The 17,115-nt window shown below is 35.9% G+C and overlaps 1 protein-coding gene across 4 annotated transcripts in view; it reads right to left on the bottom strand.

The window, feature by feature from the left end:
- CNOT6L (CCR4-NOT transcription complex subunit 6 like) overlaps window positions 1-17,115 on the bottom strand; it is a 124,541-nt gene that overhangs the window by 63,346 nt on the left and 44,080 nt on the right. For all 4 annotated transcript variants that reach the window (XM_042984327.1, XM_042984328.1, XM_042984326.1 and 1 more), the window contains exons 2-4: window positions 15,603-15,724; window positions 12,408-12,594; window positions 11,094-11,179 (exon numbers count right to left, since the gene is read on the bottom strand). In XM_042984327.1, the coding sequence (XP_042840261.1) occupies window positions 11,094-11,179; window positions 12,408-12,594; window positions 15,603-15,714 (385 nt within the window). In that variant the 5' untranslated portion in view covers window positions 15,715-15,724. The remainder of the gene's footprint in view (window positions 1-11,093; window positions 11,180-12,407; window positions 12,595-15,602; window positions 15,725-17,115) is intronic.

The following is a 17,115-nucleotide window of genomic DNA, read 5'->3' as shown; positions in this document are numbered from 1 at the left end:
AGCATTAAGTACCTTAATTACTAAAAGAGTAAATAGCCAAAAATTTGTAAAGACAAAAGATCTGAGCAATAAATTTGATCTAATGGACAAATATATATTATGACCACTTTCATACAAATAAATTTGAAAAATTAAAAAGCAAACAAATTCCAATACTACACATATGGTCCAACAAAACTGACTCATTAACAATTAGAAATCCTCAATGATCCTTCTAACTACAAATATATTGGGGTGGTAATTAAATATGTTTCATAAAGAAACACCTAGCAGTGACAGCTTTATACAATTATTCTCTATAGAATAATTTATAGAATTATCTCAAGGAACATGTTAGTTGAATCTTATACAAACTTTTTAAAGAGGACAGAGGAAGAATCTTATTCAGGTCTATTTTGCTCATGAGCATATGTTTAAAATTCCTAACAGAAATTTTTTGGAGAGAGGCAGTCCACCAGGGACCCTGTAGTTCCCTCTTCATTCTTGGTGAGTATGACAGATGCTGAGGCCTATCAGTCTGATACTGAGCAGTTTCTATAGCTAGCTATACTGGCAACAAGATAGGTTAAGGCAACCATAGTAATATTTCCATGTAACTCTTTGCCCTTTGGGGAATCAGGACTAGCTTTTTGCTGCTTGCTACAGTATTTGCTTCTTCCTTCAAAAGTGCTGGAGTGATAGACTTGAACTACGCAGGTGCAATGCAAACTCACTGCATACACAGCACGTGGCTGGTTGGGCCCATCTTATTGTTTGAAGTCATAATGTTCTTTGTCTCTGACCCAGGAGTCTCACTGTCTTCTGCCACTATCCATGAAACAATAATTGGCTAACTTATTAGCTTATAAGAGTAAAAATCTCCAAGCTTTCACAGTCCTTGACATATATTATCAAAATAAATCCAGCATATGAAAGCACCAGGGTGGATTTATCTCAGTAAGACAAGTGTAGTTAAATTGGAAATGATGGGGCACCTGGCTGGCTCAGTCAGAAAAGCATGTAACTCTTGATCACACCATAGTAAGTTTGAGCCCAAAAGAGGGTGTAGAGATTACATAACAAAACATTTAAAAAGGAATAAAAAGTAAAAACTGTACAGATATAATTTATTAACTCAACCTATGAAATGAGAAAAATAATCATTTCATAATTGATGAAAAAAATATTTAATAAAATTCAGCACTTGCATAAATAGAAACAGAAGAAAGCTTCAGAGCACCTGGTTGGTTCAGTCAGTTTAGTGTCTGATTTTGGCTCAGGTCACGATCTTACAGTTTGTAGGTTCAAGACCCACTTCGAGTTCTGTGCTGACAGCTCAGAGCCTGGAGCCTGCTTCATATTCTGTGTCTCCCTCTCTCTCTCTCTCTCTCTCTGCCCCTCCCCAGCTTGTCTCTCTCCCTCTCAAAAATGAATAATAAACCTTTTGTTAAAAAAAGGAAAACTTGGGGCGCCTGGGTGGCTCAGCTGGTTAAGCATCCGACTTTGGCTCAGGTCGTGATCTCGCGATCTGTGATTTCGAGCCCCGCGTTGGGCTCTGTGCTGACAGCTTGGAGCCTGGAGCCTGGAGCCTGCTTTGCATTCTGTGTCTCCCTCTCTCTGCCCCTCGCTCACACTCATGCTGTCTTCTCTGTCTCTCAATAATAAATAGAAGTTAAAAAAAATTTTTTTTAAAAAAGGAAAACTTCTAAAAAAAAACTAAAAAACTAAAAACTATAAAGCAAGTATCATTATTAATGGAAAAATATTAGAAGCATTTATTTTAAAATTTAGAATAGAAACATACTCACCCAGTATTAATACTTCTACTCAACATTATAGTAAAATACCCAGAAATAAGCACATAAGATTTTGAAACAAAACCACCATCAGCAAATTAAATGATTACCTGCATACAAAACCCAAAGGAATCCGCAGGCAAATTTTAAGAAGGATGAGAATTAGGCAAAAACTTTACTATAAATCAGTTTTTCTTACTTGTATTTCTATACAAGTATTTCTTGTACTTGTATTTCTATACAAAAGATGTGCAGAAAATTATAAAATTTTATTTGAAGACATTAACTAAGATCTAAATAAATGGACAAGATGCTAAAATTCATAGATAGGAAGACTCAATATATTAAGATGTCAATTCTTACAGAAATCAAGAAACTGATCCCATTTACAACTGCACCAAGAACAATAAAATACCTAGGAATAAACCTAACCAAAGCTTTAAAAGACCTGTATGCTAAAAACCTTAGAAAACTTATGAAGGAAATTGAAGAAGACACAAAGAAATGGAAAAACATTCCATGCTCATGGATTGGAAGAATAAATATTGTCAAAATGTCAATACTAACCAAAGCAATCTACACATTCAATGCAATCCCAATCAAAATTGCACCGGCAGGGGTGCCTGGGTGGCTCAGTCGGTTAAGTGTCCGACTTCGGCTCAGGTCATGATCTCGCAGTTCGTGGGTTCAAGCCCCGCATCAGGCTCTGTGCTGACAGCTCAGAGCCTGGACTCTGCTTTGGATTCCGTGTCTCCCTCTCGCTCTGCTCCTCCCCTACTCATGCTCTCTCTCTCCCAAAAATAAATAAACATTAAAATAAAAAAACTGCACCAGCATTCTTCTCAAAGCTAGAACAAACAATCCTAAAACGTGTATGGAACCACAAAAGACCCCGAATAGCCAAAGTAATACTGAAGAAGAAAACCAATGCAGGAGGCATCACAATCCCAGACTTTAGCCTCTACTACAAAGCTGTAATCATCAAGACAGTGTGGTACTGACACAAAAACAGACACATAGACCAATGGAATAGAATAGAGAATCCAGAATTGGACCCACAAATGCATGGCCAACTAATCTTTGACAAAGCAGGAAAGAGTATCCAATGGAAAAGAGTCTCTTAAGCAAATAGTGCTGGGAGAAATGGATAGCAACATGCAGAAGAATGAAACTAGACTGCTTTCTTACACTGTACTCAAAATGGATGAAAAACCTGAATGTGAGACAGGAAACCATCAAAACCCTAGAGGAGAAAGCAGGCAACAACCTCTTTGACCTCAACCACAGCAATTTCTTACTTAACACATCTCCAAAGGCAAGGGAATTAAAAGCAAAAATGAACTACTGGGACCTCATCAAGATAAAAAGCTTCTGCACTGCAAAGGAAACAATCAACAAAACTAAAAGGCAACGTACAGAATGGGAAAAGATACTTGCAAAGGACATATCAGATAAAGGGCTGGTATCCAAAATCTATAAAGAACTCACCAAACTCCACACCCGAAAAATAAATAAATCCAGTGAAAAATGGGAAGACATGAATAGACACTTTTCCAAAGAAGACATCCAGATGGCCAACAGACACATAAAAAGATGCTCAATGTCACTCATCATCAGGGAAATATAAATCAAAGCCACACCGAGATACCACCTCACACTGGTCAGAGTGGCTAAAATGAACAACTCAGGAAACTATAGATGCTGGCGATGATGTGGAGAAATGGGAAACCCTCTTGCACTGTTGGTGGGAATGCAAACTGGTGCAGCTGCTCTGGAAAACAGTGTGGAGGATTCTCAAAAACTTAAAAATAGAACTACCTTATGATCCAGCAATAGCACTACTAGGAATTTATCCAAGGGATATAAGAGTGCTGATTAATAGGGGCACATGTATCCCAATGTTTATAGCAGCACTTTCAACAACAGCCAAATTATAGAAAAAGAGCTTAAATGTCCAACTGATGAATGGATAAAGAAGATGTGCTTTATATATATACGATGGAATACTACTTGGCAATGAGAAAGAATGAAATCCTGCCATTTGCAGCAACGTGGATGGGACTAGAGGATATTAATCTAAGTGAAATCAGTCAGAGAAAGATATCATAAGTTTTCACTCATACGTGGATCTTGAGAAACTTAAAAAAAAGACCATAGGGGAAGGAAAGGGGAAAAAAATAGTTACAAACAGAGAGGGAGGGAGACAAACCATAAGAGACTCTTAAAAATGCAGAGCACAAACTGAGGGTTGATGGGGGGTGGGGGAGAGGGGAAAGTGGGTGATGGGCATTGAGGAAGGGCACTTGTTGGGATGAGCACTGGGTATTATTGTATGGAAGCCAATTTGACAATAAATTATATTTTAAAATATAATGATAAAAAATAATTATAATAAAAACAAAGTCAATTCTTCCTGAATTGACCTACACATTCAATGCAGCCCCAAAGTTCTAACAACATTTTTGGTGAACTATAACAAATTATTTCTTATGTATGAGGGACTGAAGACAGCCAGACTACCACCACACTGTGAAAGGAAAACATAAGGGAATTCCCAAACCATATATAAAGTCTTAATATAAAGCCATAAAAATGATTATGACAATGTAGTAATTAGTGCAAGGTTAGACAAACTGACTTCTGGATATACAAAACGGAGATCCAAAAACAGACCCTACCATAGCTGATAGGTGACTTTCTTGATGATCAGTGAGAAAAGGGAAAACTATTCACTAAATGATAGTGAGATGGTTGGTTATATACATAGAACAAAAACAGGATTACATCAGTCTCTAAATGAGACCCCCTCATACTATATTAAAACATCAGTTCCGGGACGCCTGGGTGGCTCAGTCGCTAAAGCATCCGACTTCAACTCAGGTCATGATCTGGCGGTTTGTGAGTTCGAACCCCACATGGACTCTCTGCTGACAGTTCAGAGCCTGGAGCCTGCTTCGGATTCTGTCTCCTTCTGTCTCTGCTCCTCCCCTGCTCGGGCTCTCTCTCTCAAAAATAAATAAACATTAAAAAAAAAATCAGTTCCAAAATGGTATTAGAAGTACTGGACAGGTACATGCAAAAGAATAAAACTGGTCCACTTTCTCACACCACACACAAAAATAAACTCAAAATGGTTTAATAACCTCAATGTAAGACCAGAAGCCATAGCATGCCTAAAGGAAAAACAAAGGCAGTCAAGTCCTGGACACTGGTTTTAATATCTTTCTGAATCTCTCTCCTCAGGCAACGTAAACAAAAGCAAAATTAAGTAACTGGACTATATCAAACTAAAAAGCTTTTGCACAGTGAAGGAAACCATCAACGAAACAAAAAAGCAATCTAATGAATGGGAGAAGATGTGTAAATGCTGTATCTATGAAGGCTTCATATCCAAAATATACAAAGTACTCTGCAAGTCACACCCCCCCCCAAAAAAAAAAACTGATTAAAAATGGGCAGGGGACCTGAAAAGACATTTTCCCAAAGACATACAGAAGGCCAACAGACACATGAAAAGATGCTCAACATCAACAGTCATCAAAAAAATGCGTATCAAAACCACAATGAGCTATCACATCACACCAGTCAGCATGGCTGGTATCTAAAGACAAGAAATAACCAGTTTTGGCAAGGATGTGGAGAAAAGAGAACCCTTTTACACTGTTGGTGGGAATGTAAATTAGTGCATCCACTATGGAACCCAGTACAGAGCAATCCCTATCAAAATAACACCAACATTCTACATAGAGCTAGAACAAACAATCCTAAAGTTTGTATGGAACCAGAAAAGACCCTGAATAGCCAAAGCAATCCTAAACAAGAAAACCAAAGCTGGAGGTATCACAATTCCAGACTACAAGCTATATTATTACAAAGCTGTAATCGTTGAGACAGTATGGTACAGGCACAAAAACAGATATATAGGTCAATGGAACAGAATAGAGAACAAAGAAATACACCCACAAATGTATGTCCAACTAATCTTTAACAAAGCAGGAAAGAATATTCAATGGAAAAAAGACCATCTCTTCAGCAAATGGTGCTGGGAAAATGAGACAGCAACAAGCAGAAGACATGTATGGACTACTTTCTTACACCATACACAAAATAAAATCAAAATAGATAAGACTTAAATGAAACACAGGAAGTCATCAAAACCGTAGAGAAGACAGGCAATAACCTCTTTGACCTTGGCCACAGCAACTTCTTGACATGTCTCTGGAGGCAAGGGAAACAAAAGCAAAAATGAACTATTGGGACCTCATCAGGATGATTAAAAAAAAAAAAAAAAAAATCTTCTGCACAGCAAAGGAAACCATCAGCAAAACTAAAAGGCAACCAACCAAATGAAAGAAGATTATTTGCAAATCACATATCGGATAAAGGGTTAGTATCCAAAATCTATAAAGAACATAAACTCAACACCCAAGAAACAAATAATCCAGTGAAGAAATGGACAAAAGACATAGACACATTTCCAAAGAAGATATCCAGACGGCTAAGACACACATGAAAAGGTACTCAACATCACTCATCATCAGGGAAATAATCAAAACCAAGATGAGATACTGCTTCACACCTGTCATAATGGCTAAAATGAACAATTCAGGCAGCAAAAGATGTTGGTGAGGATGCAGAAAAAGAGGAAAGCTTTTGCACTGCTGGTGGGAATGCAAACTGGTGCCGCTACTCTGGAAAACAATATAGAGGTTCCTCAAAAAATTAAAAATAGAACTATCCTACACCCAGCAATTGCATGACTAGGTACTTATCCAAGGATACAAGAGTGCTGATTTGGAGGGGCAAATGCACCCCAATGTTTATAGCAGAACTATCAACAATAGCCAAATTATGGAAAGAGCCCAAATGTCTATCGACTGATGAATGGATAAAGATGTGTGGTGCGTGTCTGTGTGTGTGTATACATGTATGTATACACACACTGGAATATTACTTGGCAATGAAAAAGAATGAAATGTTGCCATTTACAACAACATGGATGGAACTAGAATGTATTATGCTAAGTGAAGTAAGTTAGAGAAAAACAAATACGTGATTTCACTCATGTGGAATTTAAGACACAAAATAGATGAACATAAGGGAAGGGAAGCAAAAAATAATATAAAAACAGAGAAGGAAACAAACCCTCTAAAATACAGAGAACAACCTGAGGGTTACTGATGGGGTGTTGAGTGGATGAATGGACAAGGGGCATTAGGGAGGACACGCTGCCATGAGCACTGGGTGTTATATGTAAGTAATGAATCACTAAATTCTATTCCTGAAATCATTATTACATATATGTTAACTAACTTGGATTTAAATTTTTAAAAATTTTAAACAGGAAAATAGTACAGAGGTTCCTCAAAAAGTTACATAGAAATCTAATACAATCCAATAATTCCACCTCTGCACATTTACCAGAAAATGAAAACACTAATTCAAAAAGATATACACACCCTTATGTTTACTGCAGCATTATTTAAAATAGCCAAGATATGGAAGCAACCCAAATATCCATCCATAGATGAATGGATAAAGAAGACGGGGTGTATATATATATAAAAGAATATTACTAAACCATTAAAAATAAGAGATCTTGCCATTTGTGATGTGACAGGCATAGAAAGTATTATCCTAGGTAAGTTAGAAATACAAATACCACATGATTTCACTTATATACAGAATAAAAAAGAAAACAAATGAATAAACAAAAAGCAGAATCAGACCTATAAATACAGAGACCAAAGTGATGGCTGCCAGATAACTGCCAATGGACAAAATGAGTGAATAGGAAAGGCTCCTAGTCATAGAACGGATAAGTCAGGAGAATGAAAAGTCATCACAGGGAATATAGTCAATGGTATTGTAATAGTGTTACATGGTAACAGATGCTAGCTACACTGAGGTGAGCACAACTTAATATATAGAGTTGAATTAATATGTTGTACACCTTAAACTAATGCAACGTTGTTTGTCTACTAAAAAAAAATCAACTGACCTTAAAGATATGTGCAACCCTATGTTTACTGCAGCATTACTTACAACAGCCAAGATCTGGAAATAACCTCTGTTGAGAACTGACAGGTAAATGGATAAAGAAGATGTGGCATATACATACAGAAACAGTATTCAGCCATAAAAAAGAATGAAATCTTGCCATTTGTGAAAACATGGATGGGCCTAGAGGGTATTACCCTAAGTGAAATAAATGCTCCATTCCACTCCCTTCCCTTTTCTGGAAACACAGTGCCATTTTATGAGTACTAAAACAGATTAGGAAATTTCAAGTCTTACCTTCCTAAGAATGTAAAGCTACCATTCATTAGGGACATTTTATTCCTGTTTTTAAACCAATCCTGTTTCTACCATCTCAAACTTTGGAAAGATGGCAGAAATGGCTCTGGGTTTCTTTTCTTTTTTTATTCTCAAGTTAGTTAACATACAATGTAGTCTTGACTTCAGGAGTAGAATTTAGTGATTCATCACTTACATATAACACTCAGTGCTCATCCGGACAAGTCCCCTCCTTAATGCTCATCACCTGTCTACCCCACCCCCATCAACCCTCACTTGGTTCTCTGCATTTAAAATTTTTTTTTTTTATGTTTCTTTACTTTTGAGAGAGACAGAGTGCGAGTGGAGGAGGGGCAGACAGAGAAGGAGACACAGAATCTGAAGCAGGTTCCAGGCCCTGAGCTATCAGCACAGAGCTGGACGTGGGGCTCGAACACACAAACCAGGAGATCATGACCTGAACCGAAATCAGATGCTCAACCGACTGAGTCACCCAGGTGCCCTTGTTCTCTGCATTTAAGAGCCTCTTATGGTTTGCCTCCCTCTGTTTTTATCTTATTTTTCCTTCTCTTCCCCTATGATCATCTGTTAAGTTTGTCAAATCCCAGATATGAGTGAAATCAAGTGGTATCTGTCTTTCTTTGACTGACTTATTTCTATTTTCCTTAGCATAATAAACGTCCTTGGCTTTTCTGTATTGGATCACCTGAAGAGAAAGTGGTACTCTACCAGAATAATAGATTTTCAAAGAGAAAAGGAATGCAGATAGGTATTTACCTTAGAACAAACTGAAGTTTAATAAAAAGAAACTTATTCATAGGAATGAACAAAGCTAAGTGATAGTTCACGAGGCAGAGCTGGTACCCAATTTGAAGGACTAGAAGTCTAAGAAGAGACTTTAACAAATGCGAATCAGTAAACAAAAGGACACTAGGATCAAAGGCCAGCCAAAAACAGTAGTTTGGAAGACTAAGATTTTAACTAGTAAAATGGATGAAGGACAAGGAGATAACAGATATTCAGAATGATTCATTCAGTTGATGCTTAGTATAAATTTTATGGGAATAGGTCTTTACATGAGATAATATGGAATGGGGTATGAAACAGTAAGATAGGGAATATTTGCGTTTTCAGGAACATCACATTGTACAAAGGGTAAATCCACTGAGTTCAATAGTAAATTATTCATTTGTCACTGATGTGCTCTCCATCTATATTAGCAGGAGGAGAACGGCTGTTTTGGTTTCTTTTGTTTTTTTTTTTTTTTAGTTTTTTTAATGTTTGTTTATTTTTGAGAGAGAGAGCATGAGCGGGGGGGGGGGGGGGGGGGGGGGTAGAAAAAAGAACGGAACAGAAAGAAAAGAAGGAAGAATCCGAAGCAGGCTCCAGGCTCTGAGCTATCAACACAGAACCTGATGCAGGGCTCGAACCCATGAACCATGAGATCAATGACCTGAGCCAAAGTCAGACACTTAACCGACTGAGCCACCAGATGCCCCAAAAATGGCTGTTCTAATTGATGTTAAAAGAAGCAATGGTTATTCTTAGAGACAAAAAAATTACTACGATCAGTACAAAAGTGTGAATTTCATGCTTCATGAGTCTAATAAGATTATAAAAAATGACAGTCATTCTGTAATTTTTTTTAAATGTTTATTTATTTTGAGAGAGAGACAGACCAAGAGAGCACACAAGCACAAATGGGAGAGGAACAAAAAGAGAGGGAGAGACAGGATCCCAAGCAGGCTCCATGCTGTTAATCTTAAACCATGAGATCGTGTCCTGAGCCGAAATCAAGAGTTGGATGCTTAACCAACTAGCCATCCAAGTGCCCTCATAATATTTTTTAATAGAGAAGAACAGACCTGCACTCATTCCAATTCTAGCTGGATGGCTGTTTCAAGTCTAACATATAAGAATAAGATTCAGCATACAGAGATTAAGGTGAAATGTCCCAACAGTTAAAAATGAAATGCCTTGGGGTTAATCTTCAAGAAAATATTTTAGATAGAAGTATCCCCTGGTTCTTCATATAGGATAAAAAATATCAAAAAAAAAAAGTCCTACAGAGAGAGTAAAAACACAAGACATACCATTCATATAATTATCTAATTTACAAAAGATTAACTATACAAAGAAATCTAATACTATTTCTGTCATGTCAACCAATAATATCAGGATTCTTTCAATTCATATTCAAGCTTCTTTCTTAATACTCCATTATATGACATAAGCAAATGCAAACAGAACAGAACATGTTCTCAGAGACTCAAATTGTCTTTGAAGAAGGAAAATAAAATAAGGAAGTGTTTACTTTATAAGGCTTTGATTAATGTCCATTCCTCATGAGCATAGAGTAAAATATTTAACCAATATAGTACATCTGTATTTAGTCCTCTAAAATCAAAATAAACCCTTCTTCCTATGCTATGCCATAAGAGATTTTTATAACAAATTTCACTATTAATATGAATTGAGAATGACTTTCATCCCAAACTGCCTGAGATGAGATTATCAAAGGAACATCTATCTTGGATTGATATACTTTATTCAGAACAATCATTCTCATTAGGTATAGTTCATCTTTACTGTTATGTTTTCTCTCTTATAACAAACAATATGTCAGTGCAATTTTATCTACTCTATCAAAACCTGATATGGAATATTCTGCCTGGGGTTTACCCTATTAAGTCATTCTTTTATAGGTGGGGTGGCAGGCGGAACTACAGTGTCAATTTAAAATACCTCCTCTAAGAAATGTAAGAATTTTACAGAAAATTAAATATAAAATATATTTAAAATTTTTCCCCATACAAATTTGTTAAAATGATGGCAGTATGATGAAATGCTGAAGCTCAATTTGATACTGAAGAACCACTTTACTTTCAAGAGAAAGTATAATTACATTCTCAAAATTATGCGAAAACCTTACCTATATTGTAACCAAAATTGTCTTTAAAAGGCTCACAACACCTCAATACTCAGTGAGTGTTAACACTGTCATCTTCTAACATCACTTACCTTTCAAACCTAGAGTTTGTAGCTGGAAGAGCCGACCAAGTTCATAAGGCAAAACCCGTAACAGATTGTTATTTAAAAGCAATTCCCTGTTCAAAAAAAAAAAAAAAAAAAAAAAAAAAGTTTAATATATCAAACTTTATTAATATCTATAATTACTTTCTTAGCCTTCCCTAACATACCATGAGTTATATTTACTTGCAAGACACATTCAATCCAAAAAATGTACAAAATGTGTAACTACCACAACTGTTAACAATGTTTCTATAATTTATTCATTCTCCAGCACAGATTACTAAAGCTGCAAGAACTACATATCATTCACAGGCTAACTCCATTCCCTTTTCTCTCTCACTCAAATGCCTACCCAAATCAAAGTGACAGATATTCTTTGTATCCAAAGACAACCAGTATCCTTGAATCCAGTATACTCCACAGAAAAATGTAACAACCAATCACCTTTATCAATTCTTATAACTGATTACACTGTAATCACATTAAGATACTATGATGAACAATCACTGACATAGGATATAACCACAGAAAATAAAGCATAATACAGATAATAGGATAATATAGGTAAGATCCAAGCTTATAATTTTGAAATTTTGGCCAGATTACAGAAAAAATAAACAGCCATATTATTAGATGACTAAAAAGTATTTTAAGAAAATAAGGAATAAGATTCTAAAACAATATAAATGTTTAATTTTAAACACATGACAGCAATTTTAAATATCACTACTTAGCCGGGAAAAAAAAATTACCACTTAGCAAATAAACATAGAAAAGCAATACCTGCCTACACTAAAAACATTTATACAAGGTCTTAAGGGACCTACAAAATTTTTTCCTATGAAGAAATTCTTAAAGAACCCTAAAGGACAAGAAATAAATCCATTTACTATCAAGTTCTAAGGTTTCCTTAAGGACTTGTGACATTTAAGTATACTTCACCTTATAAAACAGGTATGTTCCCAGAAGTTTACTTACAAGATCAGAATATTTTCTCAATTATTTATGATTATCTTATCACATGCCTGAGCCTAAAGCGAGACCTAATATTTTAATCCCAACCCACCTCAAGGCTGTTAAAAGAAATTGGTAAGACAAGCACACTTCTACTTAGAAAGCTTCAAATTGAAAGAAAGGAAATGTTCAACGGATGCCACCTCGAGCCCTGTTTAGACAATTTTTATCATTTGATCTTCAAATGCATACCAAAATCCTACTGCAAGAGGAGTAATATCTCATAATTTTCTTATTTGGTAAATTTAGAATTCTATATAGTGAGTCATATCAGTAATATTTCCTTACCTGAGAGACACCATGTTTCCTAGTTCTGCTGGTAAACTTCTGAGTTTATTGGATGACAGATCCAGGTAAACCAGATTATGAAGCTTGGCAATATCAGGTGGAATGCGACTAAGGTAATTGTCATTTAGGTGCAGTGCTGTCAAGTGTGTCAATGACCAAAGTGACGTACTTAAGCTCCGCACTCTACCTAAAAGGCAAAATATTGAAGCATTAAATTCTAGGCCCAGGATAAAGACTAACCTCCAAGGACTAAAAAGTAGTAGAAGAGACTGCAATATACAGATACTGCATCTTTGAGGTTAGTTTTCTATTAATGCCATTTGACTGCTTCCAAACCTACCTGTTCTTTAATTTCATGTCACTTTTGCCTAACAACCATTATTTCTCATGAACTCCCCATGTATTAAATGAGATGTGGCATAATAAGGAGACCCCTGGAGTCAGGGTGATGGTGAGTTCTCAAGGAAAACATCAGGCTGACTTAAGCTTTTGTGACAGAACAGTCTTGAATTTTAAGGCACAGTCCTAACGAAAGTATTTCTTACATACTCCACAAAAAATAATAGTGAAAGGTTTGTCCATATTTTGGGCCTGGATTCTTCTACAAACTTTAAATTACCAAGAGTAATTACGATGATTTAGAACCAACATCAGATTGACCATTAGGAAAACCATTTTACCCATAAAAGAGGTATCGTTCCCAGCTTTCGATGCTACAATCAACAACTCTGGTTTAAGATTTTGCACTAAGTGCAACATACTCAAGTGAAATGGTCACACATTAAGCTTTATCAGTCAGTCAGCATCAGACAGCTATTGTAGCACATGGACTAGAAAAGATTCAGAAAACCTATCTCAGAATCCTGATTTTTACCGCTTACTAGCTATATAGATCTGGGCAAATCACCTAACCGCAGCTGCTGTAAAGTGGGATATTATCTTAATAATTTATATGAAGATCATTTTATAAACTTTACAGAAGTAAAATAGAATTTAATTACATATCACATTTGAAACAACAGATCTTGATTAAAAGAGCAGTGGAAGGTGTATAGAGGCCACAAAATGTCAAATGGTCAATGTTACTTTTTCACATAGCTATCAACCAGTCGTCAACTCAAGCTCAGATCTGTCCAGGGTTCTGTCACAGGTTCCTTCATGCTATCTATTATCAGGCTCAGGTGCCAGCTAGGATTTTGTATTTTAATAGGAAAGAAAGTGTTCAAGTGAAGAGAGGCTGTGGTAAAAGAACCTTATTTAAGTCTTACCTGGGATTTAATCAGGTGGTTCTCAACCAGGGGCAATTTTGATTTTATTCCCCAAGGGACTTTGGGACTCTGGAGACATTCTTCACTGTCAAAACCAGAGGATTGCTACTGGCATCTAATGGGTAGAGGCCGGGAATACTGCTAAACACTATGCTGTATAACTGAAACTAATGTATCGATGTGTGTTAACTACAGCTTAAAAAATTATAACTTATGTAAATTATAGTCCCTAAGATGTCCACTGATATGTATTACAGCGACCTTTTATCCCATGTGTTTTAATGGAATTATTTACAAAATGGTAATATCTCATGTTAATATTCATATGTATTTAAACTTAATATATACTTAATATATTAATATGTTAATATTAACTTATATTTAAACATGTATGTGGCTAACTATCATATTAAGGACCCAAACTGCTGGAGAACTATCTTCATTATCAAAATTCCAATATCATGAGGCGCCTAGGTGGCTCAGTCAGTTAAGCATCTGACTTCGGCTCAGGTCATAATATCACATTTGTGAGTTCAAGCCCCATGTGGGAATTTGTACTGACAGCTCTCCCTCTGCCTCTCCCCCACTCACACTGTCTCTCTCAAAAATAAACATTAAAAAAATTCAAAATTCCAATTATCATGTCTACAATGAAATTAAAATTAATGTCCTTTAAAAAAAAAAAAAAAAGAGGAGTGCTACTGGCATCTAGTGGGTAAAGACCAGGAATGCTGCTAAATCACCTACAGTGCACACAACAGCCCCCAACCACAAAGAACTGTCTGGCCCTAAGTGTTAGCAGTGCCTAACTGAGAAACCCTGGGTTAGCCCAATAGGATCTGCTGATATTCATTCTTCTGATTACCAACATTTACCCACCAGATTACATTTAAGCTAAATATACGGGTAATTCTTGCTATTAACACTATAATGTGGGTTTAATGCTTCCCAATGAAAGCCTGTTGGGGGGGGGGGGGGACAGGGGTATCACATTCTACATTATCTGTATTATACCAATTAATAAACAAAAAAACAGTAGTTATATTCTATTTTTAATAAACTTTTAACTTTATAATAATTTTAGATTTACAGAAAAGCTACCAATATAGAGTTCCTGTATACCTCTCATCCAGTTCCCCTAATGTTAGTTTCTTATATTATCATGATACATTTGTCAAAACCAGGAAACTAATATTAGTACATTACTTTTGTACATTATTGGTACATTACTAATGTACAGATTTTATATTGGATTTCACCAGTTTTCCATCTTTTTGTTATAAGATCCAATTCAAGATACCATTTTGCATTTAGTCATCATGTCTCCCTAGTCTCTTATGGTCTGTGACAGTTTCTCAGTCTTTCCTTGTTTTTTATGACCTTGACACTTTTGAGGATTACTAGGTTAGGTATTTTGCAGTTTGAGTTTTTCAGCTTGAGTTTGTCTGATTTTTTTCTCACTAGTACATTAGGGCTGCAAGTTTTTAGGAATCATATTCTATCTGAACAAATCCTAAACATGAAAGGTCATGTAATATAGTTATTTTTTGGAATCAACAGCTTCTAAGCTTCCTACTAGGCCAACACTAGGATGATAGGAAAATGGCAAAGATTTCAATTTCCAAAAATAATTACTCTGCAATAGCCAAAATTAAATCTATTATATCAAAGAACCTGGTTACTCAGAAACAAAACTCCCAATGTCCTCAATTTCAGATGCCAACTCTGGCTCAAGGTATTATTTCAAAAGAAAGAACAGGAAAAAGATATTTAGTCACAGGTAAATTAAACACCAGTACTCAGAATCTTTTATTTTCTCAATTAGTTCATCTAATTACAAATGTACAACATAGGAATAAATACAATACTCAATTCTTGCTCATTATTGCTATTATATCCTGGATTAAACGCTTCAGATTCCACTCACCCGAGATTTCTAATTCTGCCCAGTGAGATTTTTTCCCATTGGCTACCTCCTCTGCTGACATGATGGTATAAATTCTGCGAGGATCTGGAGGATCATATTTTTCCTTTGGCATCCCTATTAGTCTGTTAAAAAAAAAAAAAAAAAAGGATAATCAACAATTACCACAGTCTCACAGAAAAAAAGAAAAATGGGATGTAAATTTTCTTTTCCTTTCCCCTTGCCAGGCTAAGTCATTTCATACTAGAAATTCTCACTAGAAGAAAACATGTCTGCAGTATGTTAGGCTCTTGCAGGAACTCAGTAACAGATGCATAAGGGAAAATGCGAATAAGCAAAGACATTGCATTTCACATTGAACTTTGTAGTTGCTTCCCGAACTTCCACCCGTTCTTGCTTTAGCAGCCTTGCTTTCCCAAACAGACAGACCCTACACCAGTTTTCTGAATGGATTTTGACTAGTCTAAGAATATCAAAGTAATCCTGTCCTCCTTGCCTCGGTGATATTCAAATATCTTGTATTTAAGACAATCAGCACATGACATTCCTCTTGTCACAGAGATTAGCTCAGAAGTATCTAATAACCATGAAGCTTAAGACGCATTCTATTCAGGCTTCTCTATCCTGCTAATCATAGAAGAATATAGCCCAGATTGCTACTGGCAACCATCCAACGATTATAAGGGAAGCCAGCCACAGAAGTCAGAGTCTAGAAAACAGACAAAGCCAGAGTCCTCACCAAATCATACCTGTAGGACTCCCGAACACTGGGCTTTTTGCATACACAAGCCAATATATATTACTTATTGTTTAAACTAGTTTAGCTTGTGTTTTTCATCACTTGCAGTCAAAAGCATCACACAGAATGATATCTTAGTATGAGCCTGTCTTGGTTTAACCTGTTGTTCTGAGGCAGCATCATTCCTTTTCACTCTCAGAAGTGTCCATGCCACCGAATTAAAACTAGTATTATTATATACTCTTCTTCATGTAACTGCCAAAATAATCACTGACTGATCACGAATGGTAAAAACTAGATATAAAAATCCTCAAGTGTGCAATGTATGAAGCATATGACAAATGGCACTGAAAGTAGCCATTCAAGGAGTCCAACACAAGAATTACTGCTTGGTAACTGGCAGAAAATAAAATCCAGTTTAGATATAGCAATAATAGCAAATGACAAAGCCCTGAACCTAATTAAAATCCTACATGCTATCTGTAAGTTGCCTTGTTATTAGTATATTGGTTCTCTTTGCTCATATTTCATACACATACACACACACACCCCAAAACCAAGTGTCTCGATCTGAGAGTGTTTCCAACTAAAGTTTAGAATTTATAATTCAATGTAATTTACTTTCACATGGTCTGAAATTTGTTATATACAGAGAATAAAGAAAAATTAGTGGTATTCTATGTTTCAAAAAAAATCAAAGCTAGTTTATAAGAACAGAATCAAAATTTCCTACACCATAATCTACTCATATTTCTGAAGGTAAAATAGTCACTTTCC

This window comes from Panthera tigris, chromosome B1 (genome assembly GCF_018350195.1).
Source record: "Panthera tigris isolate Pti1 chromosome B1, P.tigris_Pti1_mat1.1, whole genome shotgun sequence".
Taxonomy (NCBI): Eukaryota; Metazoa; Chordata; class Mammalia; order Carnivora; family Felidae; genus Panthera; species Panthera tigris.
This window is presented reverse-complemented; position numbering and strand designations above follow the sequence as displayed.